Genomic DNA, 21196 nt, shown 5'->3' with positions numbered 1-21196 from the left:
GGGTATAGACCCTTCTCTCTGCGCTGGGCCGCTGGGGGCCGCTTGCAGAGCCGGGCAGGCGGTGGCCGCAGGACTGGACCTCTGCGCTACGTGGCCAAGAGCCGAGCAGGCGGGGCCGTTTGCCAGGTGGGCGGGGGCGTTCGCAGAGCCTGGTGGGCGGCTTTCGCAGCCAGAGCGGGGCCGCCAGCAGAGCCGGGAGGGCGGGGGCCGTCTGTCGGGTCGGGCGGGGACCCTTCGCGCCACGCCGGGCCGCCAGGGGCCGCTTGCAGAGCGGGGCAGGCAGAGGCCATGGGACTGGACCTCTGCGCCGCGTGGTCAAGATTCACTCGTCTGGGACAAACTGTCACCTCTAATAAACTTACTAATTCCCGGCAGGTCTCCTTTCAGCGGAATTTTGCTAGAAGGTCCTCAGTAGGTAGAATTTAGATGTATTAATGGGTCTTTCTGATTCCGTTAGTGTGGAGATACAGAAAGTGCTGCTTCCTTGCCGGCCGCCATGTTGGATCCCCTTCTTTTTTTCTTTTTATGTGTTTACTTTTGGTGGTTCGAGAACTTGAACCCATGGCCTCTAAGCAGTTAATTTTTAATCAAGAAAATTTGTACTGTGCAGATAATATCACTATCAAATCACTTGATACCCAAATTGCAGAACTGTAAGTTACCTCTAAGGTTTTTGGTCACCTGGTTTAATAGTTATTGAAGTAGAAATTTAATCATGATTATGTTCCCTTTCTTACAATCAATCTTTGTGAACAAAAGCTTCAAAACCACAAAACTTAAAGAAATTGCCAACTTCTTTGCATCCTTTTTGAGCCTGACAGGTAAGAATCTTTTACATGTGTTCTTTGCTTTTATTTTTTATAAATTTTGTGAGACAATTAAAAAGTTGAATTCAAGTGAGTGATTTGCCCAGGATTTCTTGTCTAGAAAGTAGAGTCTAGAATCTTAATCCCAGATCTGCTATCTTTCTAGTGCACCATGTTGCCTCTTCTTTTGGCCAAAGAAATATGTGAAAATGGAAATAGTCTTTGCTATGGTGAATGAGATCTTGCTAGTGACTGGTTTCTTGCCTAAGCTTTGTCTGTTTGTCTATTTATTTCTGCAGTACTACAATTGAACCCAAGGCCTAGTACATGCTAAGCAAGCATTTTACCACTGAGCTACACCCCTAGCCCTCTGTTCATCATTGAATCTGACATGATGTGGGGGTGAAATTGTTCAACAGAAGTACTTGTTGCTGTTTAAAATTATTTGAACATGTGAATTACGTTTAGGTCTTCTAACAAATGATGTTTTGTTTTTGTTTTTTTTGCCATAAAACTGTTTTCAAAGGTCTCATAGGATATTTTTTTGCCATTGTTTAAAAATTAAATATTGAAATAATACTGTGTGCTGTGCAATGTTGGGCTTATTACTTAAACCCTCATAGCCCATTTCCTCATGTGTAAGATAAAGACAATAATAGCAATAATTTTAACACATGCTGTGTAATTGAAGCTGATTTACATGGTACTTTGGGGAACAAAGTATCAGAGATAAAGAAGGAGAGTTGTGGCCTGTGAGGGAACAACCTTCAGGGCTATACACCTGTGGGTGCTGGGCTTTAAGCAAAACACTTCACCTTCTTTAATTCTATGTGCTCAAGCTCCATAGGCTGGAAAAATGATTGTTTTAGATTTTAAAGATGGGAATGTGAAGTTAAATAATTTTCAGGTCAACAGGTACAATAATATGGAACCAATGAAATTTGGGAACCATTCTTTTTTGACATTCACCTGCCTTTTGGTGAAGATCTTTGACTCTAAAGCTTCTGTACCTTTTTTCCATTTGACTCTGGTTCAATATATCTAAAACATAGTATTTCTAATAATAAGGAAACATCCAAATTACCCAGAAAAGACATCCTTGTCAGGTTAATCTCAGAGTCTTTTTTAAATAATTTCATTATTAGGGAAAATAAAAATATTAATTGAAAAAACAAGTTTTTACTCAGTGTGATTTTATTGTTGTAGTTTTGCAGTACTGGGGTTCAAACCCAGGGCCTCACATAGGATGGGCCAGTGTTCTACCTGCCCATCCCCAATTAGAAATTTTGATTCAACCTGGAAAACCTGTTTCTTGATAGTGAAGAAAACCTATTTTTTGATAGTGAAGAATTTTGAAGTTTGTGTTTGTTTAGCTTATTTATATATTTTGTTGTACCTGCTTGGAGCCAGGAACTCTTCCTACATTAGCAAACGTAGTTTGTTCTCTCATGAAGCTAAAAGATAGTGAGGAACATGAGCAATAAACAACTAAACACAGCTCAACAAATTGTTGCCCAATCTCTACTGGAGTTCTTCCTTTTTTTCTGAACCTTATTCTGATGGTTATTAGAAGTAATACCTATGTTCAGAGCCCTGGGCAATCAGCCTGAGAGCTTTCCAAACTGGTATATGGTTGGCTCTCATAATACCTGTCACTATGGGTTCAGGTCACCGTTCAGTTACAATCCCTTTTCTACATTTTCTATAATCCCTTTTCTATATTCTTCTGTAGTTTCCTTTAACTATTTGAAATCATTTTTTCCCTTTTACAAAATATAATTAAACACCTAAAGCTGTCAGTGCCACTGCTGATTACTATGATGTGGTGCCAGTTTGAAGCTTTGGTTGAACATTTTTGCATGTCTGGGTAGTGATCAGTGAGCAAAACCTGCCCACTCCTTCATTTCTACCATGCTGCAACCACAGTCAGCTTGCCACTCCATACTGGAGTCATGATTAAAGGACCACATTCTGTGTTCTCCTGCTACTTAAAATGTACAACAAAAATTACTGTGTTCTCCTGCTACTTAAAATTACATTTGGCTTTTTTGAACGCTGTTTCAAAATTAAAATATTTTTACTGGTTTTTCTCAAGACTTGTTAAAAATTCTGAGATAATAACCAGACCTTTTTCACTCCTTGTTTTCAGGCATCTCTAAGGGTCATAAAGGCATTCTGAGCTGCCATAGGGACTTGCCTTCAGTTTTTTGACAAGTCTTTGTTCCTATTTTGGTTTTTTTTGTTTGTTTGTTTGTTTGTTTGTTTGTGGTGCTGGGTACAAACCCAGAGCTTCAAGCATGCTAGGGAAAATTTTCTACCCCTGATCTACACCCTTATCCTGACAGTATTCTTTAGTATGCTTATGAAGTACACAGAGGTCTGTTTTAGAAAAGGTATTTTAGTCAGCTTTTTCGGTGCTGCAACTGAAGGGCCTAACTGGCACAATTGTGGAGGAGAAAGGTTTATTTAAGGGCTCACAGTTTCAGATGTCGTAGTCAATAGAAAACCGGCTTCATTCCCTGGGGCTCAAGGGAGGAAGAACATCATGGCAGAACATCCAACCTGGAAATTGCAAAATGAATGAGGCAAAGTTCGGACTTCGTTTTGTTCCCCTAGCAGGTGCAAATACAACATGCATGTTTATCTTTCTTTTGCTGAAGGTGATAGCATGTGGATCTGAACCCCAATTATGAACTTAAAGTTGAGGCTCACCTTCCCTGGCCTGTTTTCATCACTGTAAGAAAGGATGGTTGTATTTCATAGGATTGTCGAGGAATTTTGTTTTGTTTTCTTTAGTTAAGAAAAATTTCTAACATTTGCAAACATGAAAAGTCAATGAATTCACACATATTATTATTCCTCCAGGTTAAATAATTGCCAAGATTTTACTATGTTTGTTTCATCCATGTCTTATTTTTCTTTTTTTTCTCTTCCCAGACATTTTGTCATTCTATCCACACATATGCATCACTTAAAAACACAACTATAATACCATTAATATGCTCAGCACAATAATACTTTTTTTCCTAATATATAATTCATAACAAAATTTCTTTATTACCTCAAAATACAATAGATATGTTCAAATCTGAACTCAGACCAGGTTTTTATATTACATTATTTTCTAGCTATTTTTTAAAAATAAAGTCATTGAAATATATATGAGCAGAACTGTGTACTATATTTGCTTAATTTTCACAAAGAACATTTAACCACCATCCAGGTCATTAAATGGAATACTGTTAGCACCTAAAAGTCACTTTGTGTCTCATCTGATTCGTTATTTCTTCCCTGTTTCCCAAAAGTCATCACTGTCTGGACTTCTAAAACCATAGTTTAGTTTTGCCTGGTTTTGAGCTCCACAAAAATCATGTGACAGTGCACACTCTTCTGTATTGGTTTCTTTAGGTCAATAGTGTATTTCTAACATTTACCCATGTCGTTAACTCTGGAAGTAGTTTGTTTTCATTGTTATATGATGCCCATTGTATGAATATGCAATAGTTTGTTTCTCCTTTCTACTCTAAATGGATATCTTGAAGATTATATTTGATAATTAGGATTATTACTAAGAGGTCAAAATAATGTCTAACAGAGGAAGTTCACTTTATTACCATTAAGATTGTGCCTCGTGTTAAAGATTGCTCATTGGTTTGAATGTTGGTTCATTTAATGAGAAAAGTTTAAATTTGTTATTGATTTTCTTTTTCATTTTTATATCTAATATGGATTGAAATTTCTATTTTTTAATTATTTTTTATTTGGTTTAGTTAGTTATACATGACAGTAGAATGCATTTTTGCGCTTTGATATATCATACATACATGGGATATAATTTCTCTGGATTTAATTTTTATGAGAGAGAAAGGAAGGAAATGATTTAACATCTTTGTGATTGTCTGAGATTCTCATATGATAATTTTTGTTTAATTCCAACCCTGATTCTCATGTAAGGTAGTGGGTTCCAGAGCCAAACTTTCTGGGGTAAGCCCAGCTTCCCCACTCATCCCCACCACTGTACTGCTTGTATTACTATGTGCCATACCAGACCTCTCTGTGCTGTGGTTTCCTCATCTTTAAAATTGGGGATAATAATACTACCTACTAGTTTTCATGAAGATTAAGTGAGTTAAGCTATGAAAGCATTTAGAAAAATGTCTAGCAGGTAAGAATTATATAAATGTTAGACATTATTATACTTTATTTTAGTTCCATAATTTTATTTTAATTGTTAATCTCTCTGTCAGTTCATGATATTATCAAGTTTGTATACTGACAAAAATAACTACTAGAGGGAAAAGTTTGCTGTGTTGTAATATCAAATGTAGCTTCATTATTTTTTCTATTTGATCTGAATATTCACTTAAGATTTGTTCCTTCCTATTTGAGTTCATATGTTCTTTCCTCTGATTTGCTATGGTTTTGCTTCACATATTTTTACTTCTCAAATTTGCATGTACTGTCAGAGAATTAAAAGTTGGTTAATGCAGAAGAAAAATTAGTTTGAGATGTTTGTCATACCTGATTTTTTATGTGGCATTATCGTACCCACTATATAGGAAAAATCATTCAAAATATTTTCTCTGTACCAAATTTTTCTTGTTATTTGGAAACAGACTGAGTAACTAAATGCTTCTGAAATTGTACTGAGTCATTATTCCAGTGTGTTAAGCATTTGCTATTAAAATACTGGGCAATGACTTGAATTAAGCTTCTTTCTTGGGAGAAAGGCTCTGTTACTTAGCAACACATGATATCCTATGATGAGAGGAAACACTCTGAGACCTACTGGAGAAATCTTATTGGCTTTCTCCAAAAAGGGAAAGGCACTGATGCTTTGATTGAGAATTATGAGCAACTTGGGATTCCTTTCTTCAGATAACATTGTCATGAGACTAGAAAATCCATGTTTAAAACAAGCATATCTTCAAAGGATTCAAAAGAGAAGAATGGTCAAAAGTGTCTCTATTTATTCTAGTCCACTGTTCATTCAGGGATACCTGATGTAGAAAGAAGTAGGTTGCTTATCTCCTTCTCTCAGATTTTCAAGTTTTTTTTTTTTTTTTTTTAAGAAATGGGAGGCTGATGGGGTTATTTGAAATATTAACTACTGCCATTTGACTTGCACACTGTAGAAGTGTAGGGGAAATTAAATGTCTTTGCTTTCCATCTTAGGTTCATGTCTGAGGCCCTATAATAGAAGACAGGTTAAAAAGAGAAAAACACAATTTAATACATGTTTGATGTGACATGGGAGTCTTCATAAGGAAATAAAGTCCCAAAGGAAGAAGTAAACTTGTGTATTGTTTATGATAGGTTAGATGTAGAAATGCCCAAGTGTGATGGACAGAAGGGTCATGATCTAATGATAATAACCAAGGGGTCATTTGGCAGGCCTGTTTGTTTGGATCCTTTTCTGTGTCTCTAGAAAGAAAGATGTTCTTCCCACTATGTGAGAATCTTATAACATGCTATAGGGGAAGATCAGAAAAATCTTTTCTAGGTTTTAAGGCCTGTTTCAGGGAAGAAGAGAAGGAGGTAGGAGTGACCTCCTGCTTCTGCTGTTTCTCAGTTGCTAAGGTGCCATCTTTGGGTATAGAATGTTGTGAAGTCCATGGAAAGTCAACAGAAGTCAGTGTAAAGAATGGCTATTAGAAATGTTTGTTTCCCAGGAAAACAAAAACAGCTGTGGTAAAACTCTGAATCATTATAACACTTTTAATATTTTGTTGCTAAAAGCTAGTATTTATATATTTATAGATGGACATGTGTGGTATTTGCATGTGTTTTTGTGTATGGAAAACAAAATATAGGTCCTTTGGATTTTTTTGTTTGTTTGTTTCTTAATTCTAGGGGAAAATCCTATTGGGTTTAAGTAAAAGAATACTCTTTACCCCTTGTGTAGGTCAACTTTTGTCATGTGACCAAAATACCCAACAGGAACAATTTAAAGGAGGAAAAGTTTAATTTGGGGCTCACAAGTTTCAGAGATGTCATCCATAGTGGGCTGATTCCATTGCTCTGGGCCTGAGTTGAGCAAGAGCATCATGGTGGAAGGCATGCAGAGGAAAGCTACTCAGTTCATCGCTGTTGTGACCCAGAGCACAAGGAGCTGGGGATAAGATATATAATTCCCAATGGCATGCCCCCAGTGACCTGTTTCCTCCAGCCACACCCCACCTGCCTACAGTTACTACCCGGTATGGTAGTCCTTTCAAACTAGTAATTCATCAAATGAATAATCCACTGATTAGGTTCCAGCTCTCATCATCAAATCATTTCATCTCCTTATGTTCCTTCATTGTCTGTCTCATGAGTTGGCAGGGGCGGGGAGGCACCTCATATCCAAACCAGAACACCCCACCTCTTTAAAATAGTCTTAATTAATTTTAAGAAAACTATTCTTCATACATTTTCTTCCCTCCCCATCCCATTGGTTGCCATGGAAACGATGGTCTGCAGCCCCTAGAGCAAAGGCCCTGCAGTGTGGGACTCCCTATGGCGGAGCCCCGCCCTGATGCTGCAGAGCAGTCTGTGCTGACTCAGCCGAGCATAGGCGCAGTGCTGCTGCTTTTCTCTCTTCAGTTTTGAATCAAAAAATAAACTGATGGGTGTTCTCTTAATTTTTCAAAAATGAGGATCAGAGTCTGTTTTTCACACACATACTAACTTTATTTTTCTTTTCCCCTTTGAAATTCTAGTTAGCCTTTTATTATACCTACCAAAGAGAAGTAACTGTGCTGAAAATAACAGGAAACTCTTTAGATTTGGGAAGCTGGGAAGGAGGAGAGAGAATGACAGGTTCTAAAATACTCTGCTGTACAGGCAAAACAAACCTCTTGTTAATCCTGAGTCATGATTATGGAGACTGAGAGAACCTCCAGATGAGATTGGTCTTGTGGAAGGCACATTTATAGGCTGTCTTAAATTTAAACTTTATAGTTGACTGTCATGGTCTCTGTAGAAAAAAAATTAGTTCATTGAATGAGAATTATTCTATAGTTACAAAGATGGTGACCCACAAGAATCACCTGAACACTTTGTCACAAAGAGACTCACTGGATCAGAATCTCAGCTATCTGGAACAGCCATGATTTCTATCTTACAAGCTCCAGGGGTGATAAATTGTGTGTGTGTTGTAGTGTCACAGGGTTCATGACTGAGACCCCTATAACTGAAGACATAAGAGAAAAGTGTAACAAATTTACTTAAGCAACATTTTATGTGACACAAGAGCCTACAGAAATGAAGACTCAGAGGTTGAAGGTGTAGTTCAGTGGTAAAGCATGTGCTTATTTAGCACACCTGAAGCCCTGGGTTCAACCCCTAGCACCAAAAAAATTAAAAAAAAGAAAAAACAAATTAAATGAATGCCTAAAAACTCAAGGAAAACTGTATTTTTATGGACTGTAATGCAGAAATATGGTAGACCAAAGCATATGATCTGATGGTACTTCACTGAGAGAAACTTGGCACAGGCTGTTGGTTCAGATTTTTAAGGGCTTCCTGTTTACTTGTTCCCTGATGGTATAGGACAAGACACCTGCCACAGGAAGGTATTCAGGGAGGAGGGGAGGGAAACAGAGTTTCCTTCATTTTATGGCCTGCTTTAGTGAAGGAATAAGAGGAATTCCAGTTTCTGTGACCCACAACCCACATCTGGAGAGAGTGGATAATAGAAAGTCAGAAGAGACCTTCCTGCTTCTGAGATTTCAGTCTCCTTCAGCATAATTATCAGTAGGTCAAAGGGCCATATTTGGAGTCTTCTGAGCCTTCAGGGTAGCCATTCTTGCAATAAATCTAGGCCTGACAAATAATCAATGGGAATTAGACCCTGTACCATGGCTTCAGCTCCCTGAAGAGAACCTCTTAGCATTCAAGATTTACTGGTCTAAGAGAAAGCTGTGGGGTGCTGAGCAGGTCACAGCCCTGGAATTCAGCACACTTGACTTGACCTTAGCTGGATTGCCTCAACTTCCTGAGCATCAGTTGCCTCCACTTTGTAGATGAGATATTTGCAGAGGTGTGAGAGGATTTGACAACATAATGAGCTGAGACTATCTTGCTGTGTAAGGAGGTATTATGGTACAATAAGGGCCATTAAACATAGCTTCTTAAACTGAAGAAAAAAATTGAAATCTTTTTTTTTTCCTTTAAAATGTTATTGGAGCCAGTTATGGTGGCACACATCTATAATCCTAGTGGCTTGGGAGGCTGAGGCAGGAAGTTCACAAATTCAAAGCCAGCCTCAACAAAAGCAACTCAGTGAGAACCCTGCCTCTAAATAAAATACAGAATAGGGCTGGGGATATGGCTTATTGGTGTAGTGCCCCTAAGTTCAATCCCAGGTACCAAAAAATAGATGTTATTGGATTATGTGTATTGTATCAAAATGCATTCTATTGTCATCTATAACTAATTAGAACAAATAAAAAATCCTTTAAAAAAATGTTATTGTAGGGGCTGGGCATGGTGGTACATGCCTGTAATCCCAGCAGCTCAGGAGGCTGAGGAAGGAGGATAACAAGTTCAAAGCTAGCCTCAGCAATTTAGCAAGGCCCTAAGAAACTTAGTGAGACCCTATTTCAAAATAAAAAATAAAAAGGGCTGGGGATATGGTTCAGTGGTTAAGCCCCTCTGGCTTCAATCCCTGGTTACCCCCCTAACCCCCCTCCAAAAAAAAGTGTTATTGGAGGCGATGAGGGTGTAATTCAGATAGGCCCAGTAGGCCTGAGGTCTTTAGGATCCATCCCCAGCATTACACACACACACACACACACACACACACACACACACACACAAACACAAACACATAAAAATGTGACATGATTTGATGGAAAAAGAATTGAGCTACATACTAGGAGACTTAATTTCTGGCTATCAATTGCCTGTATAACCTTATAAGAGATCTTCATTCTTCAGTCATTTCTTTATCTATAAAGTAGAATTCATAAGTAGGTGTGGAGCTGTAAGAGATTGTAACATTACATGATGTCTTAGTTCGTTTTGCCTGAATTAAAAGTCTCTGATTTCATGAGATCAGGAAAATATAGCAATCAATTTGAGGAGTGGAACTTATTTTAAACCTCTTCCAGCTATGAGTCTAAATAAAATAATAGGATAGCACAAATTCTGAGGCCTGAAAACATTAATAATACAAATTCAACTGAAGCATGTGTTACAGAGCATGTGGTATTTGTACTGTCTTGTTGTTCTTTGTGCTTTATGTTTCACTGAAAAATGAGAAATTGTAAGCCTTATTTGCATTTTGAGTCTCTTCAGTTCAAGAGTCTATTTTAGTGTATTTATTTGTTTATTTTCAGAGGTTGCTGGGGATTGAAAACCTAGGGCCTTGCATATACTAAGCATTTCTTTTACCACTGAGCTGTATGCTCCAGCCCCTAATAGAGTAGATTTTTAAAGAAAATGTACACATAGTAATTTGTTTTCTAATAGCACAAATGGGCTCTATTAACTGTGAAATCTAGAGAAGAAATTTCTTTACCTTTAATTGAAGGAATGCATTGTCTTTGGGGAAAATGTATGTATTTTGTGATTCTAGGTCTCAAATAGGTTTTCTGTATCAATGGAGGGAGTTGGAACAGCATGACATAGCAATGAATGGGCATCATTTATTTATGCTTTCAACAGTTTTAGACTGAACTTGATGTGTGCCAGGCACTGTTGTAGATGCACAGACAGCTGTGAGGTAGACCCTCATGGAGTTTATATTCAAGGAGAGAAAAGTAGAAGGAAGTAAAAAATCTAGAAAGATACTTTCAGATAATACTGTGAAAACAAATGCAAAGAACTGGGTTTTCATCATTATTGTATCAATGACTATGTAGGGACTTTTGGCAAGTGATTCAACATCAGCCTTATGTCCCACATCTGGAACGCAGATTGGATTGATCTTATCTGGTAAGATGGTTTTTAAAGGAAAGAAAATTAATTGAAAGATATTGGCATATTTTCTGCAACTTAGCAAGTCCTCCGTATATTGTTAGTAAAATTTCATAACTATGCAAATATGCTCATCTTTAATGTTCCAGGGTTTGCTTTTTTTTTTTTTTTCTGAGTTTCTATTCATTTAGCTTACCTCATTTCCTACAGAAGATGAGGGGAAAAAACCAATAAAATGAAGTTAAGGAAAGCCAAACAACTCATTTGTTAGCATTTAGGAAAATGACACTGGAACAAGCCAGATGCAGAATTGTGGAAATGTTAATGAGGCTTTGGCGTTGTGCAGCACAAGATATAGCTGACCAACAGATTGCAATTTGGCCACAGTATCTAATATTCAGGCAGTTTGCAGACATCAGTTGGTTTTCCTGATGATTCACTGAAATGGATGGGTGTCTTCAACTACTGGCATTTTTCTCGTTGCTCTCATCTCTACGAATTAGAGTTAGTCCTATGTACACTTGTCCCTGCTGATAGATTTTGAGGTCCTAGAAAACAAATTTAGTTATTAGTCCCTGTGTTTCACAAGCCTGCCATGAATTTGAATTCAGCACATAATCGTTCATTGAATAAATAGGATCGTAATAGTGTCATTAAAAACATTGACCAGAAAAATAAAGCTGGTGGTTTCAAAGTGAGGATAAATCTCTAACTCTATCCCTTGAAGAGATATAAATAAAGGTACCAAGTTTTTGAGGGTATTTTAATGACAGGCTTCCCCCCACCCCGGTTATGGTAAAATAAACATTTAAAAATTTTCATTTTAACTGTATCTTTCAGTGCTGTTGAGTTCATTCACATGGTGCAACCACCCCTGCCATCCAGCCGCAGAACTTTTTCATCTTCCCTAACTGAGCTACTGAAAGAGTTTTGATTCCACACTTGACTATCACATGGTTTTAAAGCTGCCTCTCTGGCTTACTTTTCTTGGGACAGCACTCAATCCGGTGGTGTTTCTTTGCACTTTTTGCAGAAGTATGGGGGACTCCTCAGTGTGCCTCACTCAGAGAAGAGAACCTATGGGAGAATGGAGCTCACCCCTTCCTCCTGCTTCCCAAGGGGCTGTGTGGCCTTTTTCAAATCAATATGGGGGAAGCTTTACTCACTTTCATAAGTCTCAATTTTCCACAAGATAGACAAATTTAAGAAGAAGAGGGGGCTTTGTCATCGACTTAGGATGTTTAAAACCTCGACATAACTGAAGCACAGACACTAAATCATCACTCCCAGCCACCGTGCACATCTTTCTGCCTCCTCTAAGTCTTAATAATCCAGTTTTCATGTTTGCCAGTCTGACATGTCTCATTTTAATATCTCATTTACTTACTGTCTCACTTAATATTTTGATATCTCATTTTAATCTGCACTTCTGAACTTACTAATAAATCTGAGCATTTCTTCACGTATCTATGAAACTTTTGAGTATGAATGCTTTGGCCAGATTTCTGTTAAGTTTGCATCTTTTTAAGCTTTATCTGTAGAACTTCCCTGCATATTAATTTTGTTGGTTTAAATTACTGAAAGTATCTTGCTGTGTTTTATTTCCTATCTGTAAATTTAAATGCAAAAAGTACCTTTCTATACTGTTTTGTGAAAAGTTTCATTTTGAATCTTAAATAGGAGTAGGTAATCCAATGGTTTTCTGCATTTGTCGGTAAAATCTTTGAACTTTCTCCTTTAGTTTACTAATATGGTAATTTTTCTTGAAAAACTGTCCTGATTTTTTAACTCTTTGCATTCCTGGGATACCATTCTTCACATTATGTTCCAAAGTTAGATAACAAAAAAATTGATAATTGCTATTATGATTAATAGATTCTCTTTGCTGTTTTCTTCTTTTTTCTTTGTAATTCCTCTGTTGTTCTTTTTCCAACTTCTTGGGTATAATGCTGAACTTATCATTTCTTACATTTTTCTTGTTTTGTGATGAATAATTCAAAATTGTGAATAGCCTTCTGAGTTGTGTATTGTCTCTCTCAAAGGTTTGATATCTAGAATTAAATTTTTTTTTCAAATTGTGAGTACTGTATTTCTCAATTTCCTTCTTATATCTTGGACTTTTTACTAATATTAATTTATTTCTAAACATATCTTTTTTATTACTAACTTGTAGTGTTTGGGTTTTATTGTCCCATATTCCAAGAACAGAAATCTGTCTGATACTATTTCTTTGAGAATTACTGAAATTTCTTTTATGGCCAAATAACACAGTCCATTTCTATAATTGTTCTTTGTGTGATTTCCCAAAATGCATTTTGTGTGTCTAAATTGTAGAATTCTTTTATCTGTTATCTTGAGCTTATTGTCTTATTAAAGTCTTCAGTATCTTTCTTAGAAAAAATGTTCTACCTTATTATTTTCCAAAAGAGGTGTGTTAAAATGCTTGTCTCGTGGTCTTTTCTTAGCTTTGATATTATTCCTTAACCAATTTGCCCTTTAAGTTCAATAAACAAAGCAGCCAAGTGTAAGTGCTCTGGGGAAATGGTCTTTAATCAAACCTCTTCTCAAGGCCCCATCTCTACCCCAAAGCACCTGTGCACAACCCCTAAACTGCAGTATTATTACTGGAAACAATCTATCGATTAACCTTTTTACTTTTCAATCTTATTTCTTATCACCCACCACTAACCCAAAGAGATTCCAATTTGTAGCCCACCAGTGCTGCCTCATTCCCTCCTCACTTCACCTGCTCGTGTGCTTTTTCTCTTGTCATCTCACCCACCAGGAGTCTTCTCGTGATCAAATTCTGACTCTTCCAAGAAATCTTTTTAAGCCATATTAGTCTTTGAATTCTAAAAGCAACTATCACTACCACAATTGATGTAGTAGTATTTATTCACTAACTTCATTCACTAATAAATTAATTTTTCTCGGTGTCCAGGAATTGTGGTAGTCAGACCTTTTATTTAAGTACTTGAAGTTGTTTAATATCTGTTGTGTTATTGGCGCTGTGCAAAGATCTTGAGGATAATGTAGATCTTTGTTTGCTAAAGTTCCCACCTAGCATCTTGTTCTTGGTAGCTGAAAAACAAAAATGTGTTGGGGTAATTTACCTCACTGTGAATACAACTTAATGTTTTTCCTATGTAGAGGACAGTTTTATGACATTACAAGTCCTTTGTTTTACTGTATTTTACTGCATGTTTCTTATTAACAAGCTGTCCTTGCAAGTTAAGATTCTCTTCTAAAGCAGAGAGATATAATCTCTATCTTAAATAAGCAGCCTCTTATGCTAGTTCTTGTAATATAAATCTATGCATAGAATTGTTTTTACAGATTTAAGTTTATCTACTTATAAAACCATGTTTGTTAAGGTTGATAAAGTGATACAATGGAGGAGGCTGTCTTCCTTTCTCCTCTACCTTAAGACTAATTATTTGATTTAAGCTTTTAATTAGCAAGGTCCCCTCCTAAAGAGGGTCACCATAATATAAGTGAAGCATTAGACTGAACATGGAAAGTTCCAGGAAGGTTGGAATCTAGCAATTTGTTATGCAGCAGATGAAACCTCAGTATTCACGTAGTCTCTAGGCTCGGGGACACACCCAGCCTGAGTAGAATGGGCCGCAAGACCTGCCTTAAGCAGGTCCTGTAGTGTGGCTTGTTGCACTGAACCAGCACAAGTGAGATGTAGCAGGCCAAATCCTAAAATGTAGGTTAGACCATAAAGGAGAGAGAGGTAGCAGGGTAAGACACGAGATGAGAAAAAGGAACACTTGCCAACCGTGGACAGTTAAGTCCTTCAGCGTATACTTTATTTAATTTTCCCCAACATCCAGGAAACGAGTATTATCATGCCCATTTTCGAGACAAAGAAGTAAAGATAAAACATTGTATAGATTTATGGATATGAGTAAATGTGAGATTTGTGGATTGCGTTTAGATCCAACAGCAAAACCAACATCCCTAATTCCCTTGCTTTTGATCACCTAACCCAATGTTATTTTGTACCCTTTATATAAAGAATATATTTATTTTTATTGTTTTGTCATGATATATAATAGTGGGATTCATTATGCCAAGAATATATTTTAGAGTAAATATGTTTTCAGTGTATTTTAGAATAAATTGTTGACTTTATTTCCTGCTGGACCATGAATGCATGAAGTAGAAGCCATGACTGAGGAAGCATTGTGTTTTTAAGACCCAACATTTTAATTGCTTGCTCAGGAAATAGCCTTTGTTTCCCCCTTTTGAAGGCAATGAGGCTAGAATCTGCAGTGTATTGACCATCTTAAATAAGAAATCCATCCATGGAAAGTCTAGGCCAGTATGAACCAGAACAACATGAGGTTTTTACGGTTGAGCTGAACTTCTTAGGCCATGCTGACTGTATTAGACAAAATACCAGAGGGAATCAACTTATAAGGAGGAAATTTTTATTTTGGTTCAAAGCTTCAGAGGTTTCAGTCCATGGTCACTTGGCCCCTTGCTTTAAGGCCTGTAGCAGCACAGTATATTATGATAGGAACACATAGTGGAGGTTTTGCTCACCTAATGGTGACCAGGAAATAAAAGAGAGAGAGGCAGAGACTTGGGTCCCAATTTCCCCTTCCAGGGGCTGCCCCCGATGACCTAACTTCCACAAACAAGGCCCCGCCTCTCAAAAGATTCCACCACCTATAGGTAGTGCTACTAGTCGGGAACCGAGCCTTTAACCCATGGGCCTCTGGGGGTCATTTCAGATCCAAACTAAGCACTACCCTTAATTACTTCATTCTAAAAGAGTGACCCTTGGAGAGGAGAACGCCAGGGAAATGCTGGTGTCTCCATAATACAGAGTCAACTGCTCTATTTAATTTTTTAACTTACTTTTTTTCCCCCCTCACAGAAAAAATCAGGCAAAGGTATGCAGACCTACCTGGAGAACTGCACATTATTGAACTTGAAAAGGATAAGAATGGGCTGGGACTCAGCCTTGCTGGCAATAAAGACAGGACACGGATGAGCATATTTGTGGTAGGAATTAACCCAGAGGGACCCGCTGCAATGGACGGACGAATGCGAATTGGAGACGAACTGTTAGAGGTGAGAGGCGTATGTGTTGAATTCTCTTTTAGTTACGTGGAGAGGTTCGGAAAATGAAGTGAAGGGGAAGAATGTTGACAAATTATATTTTCTTCAAATATTTAAAATAATTTTCCAAAACAAGAATAGAAAATACTGTTTCGAATAGTATTTGCTGCTTGAGGAGGGACTAATCTCAGAAACTATCTTAAGACCCCTTAAGTAAAAATTTCATGGAAACATTAAAAGCATAGGGCTCGGGCTAGGAGGATAGCTCAAGGGTAAAATCTTCCTTAGCATGTGCAAGACCCAGTTATCTTTGGGGTTGGCATAAATCATAAACATAACTGTTTGTTACTTAGGGGGAAGTTTTTAGAGCCAACAGAAGCCTGTGAATTTGTCAGAAGTAGTTAATGCCTGTCAGATTGGTGATGGTGGGTTAAGACCGTGAAGGTTCATTATGTAGGAATAGAATAGAACTCAAAGAAGCTAAGGAGAAGACTAATCTTCTGATATTACTCTTTAGATGATTTCATCAATAACCTGAAAAGATTATTCTTATTTTCTTAAATTTAAAGTCAGGTCTTCTGAGTTTCTCTTAGTTTGATATTCATTTGCTTGCTGGGTCACTCATTCTTTTGGCTACCAGTTTTTGATTGTCAGGACCAGACATAAAAAAGAAATGAATAGGGTTGGAGATGTAGCTCAGCCTACTATGGGTTAAGTCCTCGGGTCATTCCCCAGCGCTGCCAAATAGAAAAAGACAAATACATCAAGTCCCTTCATTCAGATAGTTGAAGAGGTCTTTGCACTCCAGGATTTAAAATATAATAATAATAAAAGTTAACAGCCAATATATACTTACCACCAGACACAGGAATCTCTTTCACCACTGAAGTCACAAAGTATTAAATAATTGTGCTGGGATTCAATATCTGGCAGTTAGACTTTTTAGCTCTTTTTTAGCCACTCTGCTTTAAGGTCTCTTAGAAAAAATGCCCCCGTATTTGGACATTTAGGAGAGACTAGTCACAGGGACACTGAGTTTCAGACTGCTTACTTGAAATGAAGGATTTCCTCCCCAGATTCCAACTCAGAATTTACAGTACAACTCAGAGTAGAATTTACAGTAAATCCATAATTTGCCTAATCATATCTGGAGGGAAAGCTAGTCAGATGCAACTGTGAGATAGTCGGCCTCACCTGTCAAATGTCAGCAGCTTCTCCCCACTTAAAATCTGTTTCTACAAAGACATCACTTGTGGGATGGCTTTGCTGTTCCTGTTCTTTTGTAACATAGCATCATGAAGGAGACCCACACTGGTAGACACACTAACTAGAAGAATTATTTAATAAATAAGTCAAAGGTGACTTGTTCATTAGTGAATATAATTAGTATAATTATAGTTAATACAATTCATTGCTTCAAGTATTTCCTTTGGCAACTTTTTAGAGAATTTCTTAGAGATGAGGCTAAACTGATAATAATGATAAAAGTGAGAGCTAATTTACTGAGTTATTGTTAACACTGTACCTATACATCCTACACATTTGTATTCAATGTTCTTTAGAGCCCTATATGGTCAGTACTATTACTATTCCCATTTTATGGGTAAATAATATGCCTAATATTATAGAACCAAGTGTCTTAAGTTTGAATAATAACCCAGAATTAACAGACCCCAAGACTCATACTATAACCATTGACATGTACTGTGTTCCCTATGGTGTTCCGTTGACAAACATGTCATGTTTTAGTCTGTTTTCTGTTGCAAATAACACAATACCACAGACTGAGTTATAAAGAAATTAGATTTATTTGGACTCATGGTTCTGGTCCAAGGTTGAAGGGCCACATCTAGTGATAGCCTTGCTGGCAGAGTCCTGAGATAGCACAGCATTCTAGAAATGAAGCCAAGCTAGCTTTCATAGCAGACTCACTTTTTTTTTCTTTTTGGTACTGGAGATTAAACTCGGGGGCACTCGATCACTGAGCCACATCCCAACCCTATTTTATATTAGAGACAGGGTCTCGCTGATTTGCTTAGAACCTCACTTCTGCTGAGATTGGCTTTGAACTCACGATCCCCCTGCCTCAGCCTCCCAAGCTACTGGGATTACAGGCATGCGCCACCAGCCCCAGCCAGACACACTGTTAAGATAACCTATTCACCTACCAGTAGCATGAATGGATTAACCAGTGCATGAGGGCAGAGCCCTAATCACCCTTAAAGGTCTTATCTAATCCTATCTCCTAAGTATCAGCATGAGTTTTGGATAGGACGAACCACAGTCAAACCATTGTGCTCCATTTGTTTAGATCCACGAAATTCCCAATGCATGATGTTCTAGTCTTTAGGGAATCATGTCTATTAAGCCTCTCTACTTGTTATTCATATCTAGACACAGACTTCCTGGCGTGGTACATGGAAACACTCCAAAGGTGATAATTTGGAACATGAAGATTCTACCTTATTAAGACTCAAGATGGAATTTCCTATAGAATCTAGACTAACAGGAGCACTGATGTTTTATCTCTCCATCTGGCATTTGATTAGATGATAACAAACAATAGCTGCAGAGTAATGAGTATCTCACAGGCCAAGCGTAAAGATCAACATGATACAAGGGGTTGAGCACTAGACCTGAAAAACCCAGTTCTTTGGGTGGTAATTGTGTTTTAGAAGAGGTTTATTAGCACAATGCTTCTCTTACACTGTCACCACAACACCAACAGATGCCAGATGTGTTGAAAGCAGAAAAACACAAGCAGTTCCCCAGTGAACACAAATGCACATCCTAGAATTTCAGTTCTGACACTGTCTACCTGGAGACAGTGGAAATTCCACAGGTCACACTCCCATAAGACTGGGTCCTGCCACTGCAAATGTTGTTCACAAGTCCCAGGTTATGCCCTATACTCCTCATTCACCAGCCATAAATTAGGGGCTCCCATGCTTTCCTTTTCTTTGATTTGATTAATTTGCCAGAACATCTCACAGAAATCAGAGATACACTTATTGCTTACCCATTTATTATAAATGATATTACAAAGGACACGAATGAATAGTCCCATAGAAAAGATGCATAGAGCAGAGTATGGCAGAGCTTCCATGCTCTTTCTGGGCACAGTATCCTCCAGGTACCTCCCTGTGTTCAACAACCCAAAAGCTTTCCAAACCCTGTAGTCCAGGGATTTTGTTTTTGTTTCTGTTTTTGAGAAAATATCTTACTATGTTGTCCAGGCTGGTCTCAAACTTTGGGCTCAAGTGATCTTTCCTCTTTAGCCTCCCAAGTGCGAGGACTGTAGGCACACACCACCAGGCCTGTCTTAGTTCAAGAATGTTTGAATTGGGGAGAAGCGGCTGCAGCGCCGAGAGGAGGCAGAAGGCAGATAATGAGAAGCCGCTGGGTGGGCACCATGGCCGGGATCACCACTGTCGAGGAGGTGAAGCGCAAGATCCAGGTTCTGCAGCAGCAAACAGATGATGCCGAGGAGAGGCCTGAGCGCCTCCAGCGGGAAGTTGAGGGAGAAAGGCGGGCCCGGGAACGGGCTGAGGCTGAGGTAGCCTCCTTGAACCGAAGGATCCAACTGGTTGAAGAGGAGCTGGACCGTGCTCAGGAGCGCCTTGCTACTGCCCTGCAAAAACTGGAGGAAGCAGAAAAAGCTGCTGATGAGAGTGAGAGAGGTATGAAGGTTATTGAAAACCGGGCCCTAAAAGATGAAGAAAAGATGGAACTCCAGGAAATCTAACTCAAAGAAGCTAAGCACATTGCAGAAGAAGCAGATAGGAAGTATGAAGAGGTGGCTCGTAAGTTAGTGATTATTGAAGGAGACTTGGAACGCACAGAGGAACGAGCTGAGCTGGCAGAGTCCCGTTGCCGAGAGATGGATGAGCAGATCAGACTGATGGACCAGAACCTGAAGTGTCTGAATGCTGCTAAAGAAAAGTACTCTCAAAAAGAAGACAAATATGAGGAAGAAATAAAGATTCTCACTGATAAACTCAAGGAGGCAGAGACCCGCACTGAGTTTGCCAAGAGATCGGTAGCCAAACTGGAAAAGACAATTGGTGATTTGGAAGATAAGCTGAAATGCACCAAAGAGGAGCACCTCTGTACACAAAGGATGCGGGACCAGACTCTGCTTGACCTGAAAGAGATGTAGAGCTCCCCAGTCACGCCCTGCTGCTGCTCCTCCCTCTGACCCTGACTCCGCCTGAGGCCAGCCAGCCCGAAGCTGACCTTGAAACTGAGGGCTGATCTTTAACTGGGAGGCTGCTTTCTCCTTTCAACACCCCCTCGAACCCCCCCTTGTCTTTTTCACCAAACTGTGTCTGCTTCTTCCCAGAGATTCCAGCTGGGCTAGAGGCTGAGCACCTTTGGGAACAGCATTTAAGGGAATGTGAGCACAACGCAAAGTGTCTTTAAAAGCATGTTGTGATGTACACATTTTGTAATTACTTTTTTTTGTTGTTACAGTAACCATTTGTAAAACATTCCAAATAATTTCATAGCTCTGAAGCAGCAATCTAATTCCCTTCTCACTTTTGGAAGGTAACTTTCCAGCCTAGTCCCTATTGCCCTCTCCAAAGAGGAGGAAAAGAGGAATGGGCCTGCCTTACTGAGAGCCAAACAGAGCCCAGGGAAAGACTCTACTATGGCAAACCTCATTGCTCTGTGCAAAGTACCAGCCAAACCAGAAAGGTGATTCCAAGAGGAGATCGCCAAAAAACAAAAACCTTGCTTATTCAGGTTTTGTTTTATTTTTAGCTTTAAGGTATCTTTAGACACTGTATTCTTAGTTTTTACTTTTTTTCATCAGAAATGACCAAATTAACATGGTGAGACCTCTGAGACTTTTTGTTTTTCTGGTGCTGGGGATTGAACCCAGGGCCTCGTGCTTGTTCGGCAAATGCTCTACCACTGAGCCATATTCTTAGCCCTGAGACCAAAATTTTCTCCCATCTCTACCCACTTCCCAAGTGTTCATAGAATGGATCATGGGCCTCTTAATCTTGCGTGACCACTTAATTGCTCTCCTGCTTGCTTGAAAGAAAAAAAAAGAAAGAAAGAAAATTATGTTTTGGCCACTGATTTAGCCATATGAACTCATCTCATCACCCTTTTCTGGGTCTGAAGCTGCTGCATCTAAAAGTGCCATCTCATTGTGCTTTGTATCAGTCAGTGCTGGAGAATCTTGAATAGCTTATGTACACAACTTTTTAAATTTTATATTATTTTTGAAACTGCATCTTTGGGGTGGGGTACCTGGCCACATCGTCTGGCTGTGAGAGTCCTGCAGTCTGGGCTGGCAGTGTGCTGATCTTTCAAAGTTTCTTTCCCAGCCCAATCCCCACTTTTTTAGGTGAGGTTTCGTGAGGTCTGTTAGGTGTACATCCTGCAGCTTATTGGCTTAA

At 38.6% G+C, this 21196-nt stretch overlaps 2 protein-coding genes across 8 annotated transcripts in view; both read left to right on the top strand.

Annotated features, from left to right (window-relative positions):
* Positions 1-21196, top strand: part of Patj (PATJ crumbs cell polarity complex component) — a 342906-nt gene that overhangs the window by 180136 nt on the left and 141574 nt on the right. For all 7 annotated transcript variants that reach the window (XM_048815262.1, XM_048815263.1, XM_048815259.1 and 4 more), the window contains one exon: positions 15601-15797. In XM_048815262.1, coding sequence (XP_048671219.1) covers positions 15601-15797 — 197 coding nt within the window. The remainder of the gene's footprint in view (positions 1-15600; positions 15798-21196) is intronic.
* LOC107141701 (tropomyosin alpha-3 chain-like) lies at positions 19110-20876 on the top strand. The gene is given in 1 exon segment (XM_048815265.1): positions 19110-20876. A coding segment is annotated over 1 exon segment (771 nt). The 5' UTR covers positions 19110-19173; the 3' UTR covers positions 19945-20876.

Source organism: Marmota marmota, unplaced genomic scaffold (assembly GCF_001458135.2).
Source record: "Marmota marmota marmota unplaced genomic scaffold, marMar, whole genome shotgun sequence".
Classification (NCBI taxonomy): Eukaryota; Metazoa; Chordata; class Mammalia; order Rodentia; family Sciuridae; genus Marmota; species Marmota marmota.
Note: the sequence above shows the minus strand (reverse complement) of the source record. Positions and strands in the feature narration are given on the sequence as shown.